This window comes from Aureococcus anophagefferens (genome assembly GCF_000186865.1).
Source record: "Aureococcus anophagefferens unplaced genomic scaffold AURANscaffold_1475, whole genome shotgun sequence".
NCBI classification, from domain to species: Eukaryota; class Pelagophyceae; order Pelagomonadales; family Pelagomonadaceae; genus Aureococcus; species Aureococcus anophagefferens.
Window position 1 is genome coordinate 1 of NW_008706418.1, and position 1,441 is coordinate 1,441.

Consider the following 1,441-nt stretch of genomic DNA (forward strand, 5'->3'; position numbering starts at 1 on the left):
AAATCCTAAAGNNCACGGACAGCGTTGAACATCAGATAGGTTTTAAAGCACGGACGCCGGCCTATCGGCCGGAGTCGGGGTGCGGCACGAAAGCGGCGCTCACATGGTCGCCGGCGAGTACGCGTCGGTCTCGGGCGAGGAGAAGGTCTCGAGGAAGACGTGGCCCGTCGCGAAGTTGGCCAGGTCTTTTCGCCGCGAGTCCAACTGGCTGATGTGCGGGCTGCCGTCGATGGAGACGGTCGCCGAGGGGAGGACCGGGGGGAGCCGGGGTTTGAGCGTCGGGTGCACGGCGTAGTCGACGTGGTAGGCGTTGTGCCTGCTGCTCGAGGCGTCCTCGGAGTTGAGCGTCGCGCGGTACGGGTGGTACATGCCACGCGCGAGGTCCTCGTTGAGCGCGTGGATGCCTCCGGGCGAGTCGAGGCCGTGCTCGTCAAAGGCCTCGGGGAGCTGCGGCTGCAACCCGAGCGACAGCGGCTTGCCGGGGGCGTCGAGCGGCCGCGGCTGGCGCGCGGCCGTGAACTTGGGCGCGTAGCAGTTGCTGCTCGAGTAGGTCGGCCGGTTGTACGCCGGGGGCATGGAGAGGCTCGGCGGCGGAGGCGGCGGCGCGCGCGGCCGCGTGGGCGGGCTCACTTGCCAGGTGTCCGGCGGCGCGACGAGCGGCACGTGCGCCGCGGGCACGGGAGAGTCGTAGGGCTTGGGCAGGGAGGGCGCGAGGCCGATGAGGCGCCGGGCCGACGAAGAGCTCTGCACGGCGACCGGCTGGGAGGCCGAGGGTTGCATGTTCGTTGCACGAGATGTCGAGGTCATGGTTCTGGAGTCCACTAACTTGCAGGCGATGCCAAAGTCGTTCGCGACTGGTTGAGGCGATGCAGGGAGTGCTCGGGAGACACTTGAGCGCGTTTTGCAAGAGCTGGGAGACGCGGTACGCAGGCGTCTTGGGGCGACGCGCTTGGCTACTCGGGCGCAAAATGTCAAGCACGACTGATGCGACGAAGCAATTTGGCCGGGGTCCTTGAGCGATCAGAACTTTGCAGGTTTTGAAGATGAGTAGGCCTATGAGTTGAAGTCGTCAACGCGTAGTCTGGGGCCCATTCGCTGCCGCAGACGTCCTAAAAGTCGGACCAACCGTCGCAGAGCTCGACAGCACCAGCCTTGAGCATGGCGCGGGGACGAGGTCCGTCATTGTCTGTCCACTACTATGATACAAGAATTTATGCGCAAGCCCGCGCCTCGAACGTGGCCGTGGGCGAGTGGGCGTCGCGTTCCGGCGAGAAGGCGTCCATGAAGACGTGGCCCGTCGCGAAGTCGGCCAGGTCCTGGCGCCGCGGGTCCGGCTCGGCGACGTGCGGGCTGCCGTCGACGGAGACGACCGCCGACGCGGCGTGCGAGGGCAGCGACGGCTGGAGGCTCAGGTGCATGGCGCGGTCGAGCGAGGCGCCGT

The 1,441-nt window shown here is 67.1% G+C and overlaps 1 protein-coding gene across 1 annotated transcript; it reads right to left on the minus strand.

The window, feature by feature from the left end:
• Positions 1-99: 99 nt before the first annotated feature.
• On the minus strand, positions 100-780 carry AURANDRAFT_69340 (hypothetical protein; the record flags this gene model as incomplete). The annotated part of the gene is made up of 1 exon (XM_009045107.1): positions 100-780. One exon carries the CDS (start codon positions 778-780, stop codon positions 100-102), a length of 681 nt encoding a protein of 226 aa, XP_009043355.1.
• Positions 781-1,441: the final 661 nt, after the last annotated feature.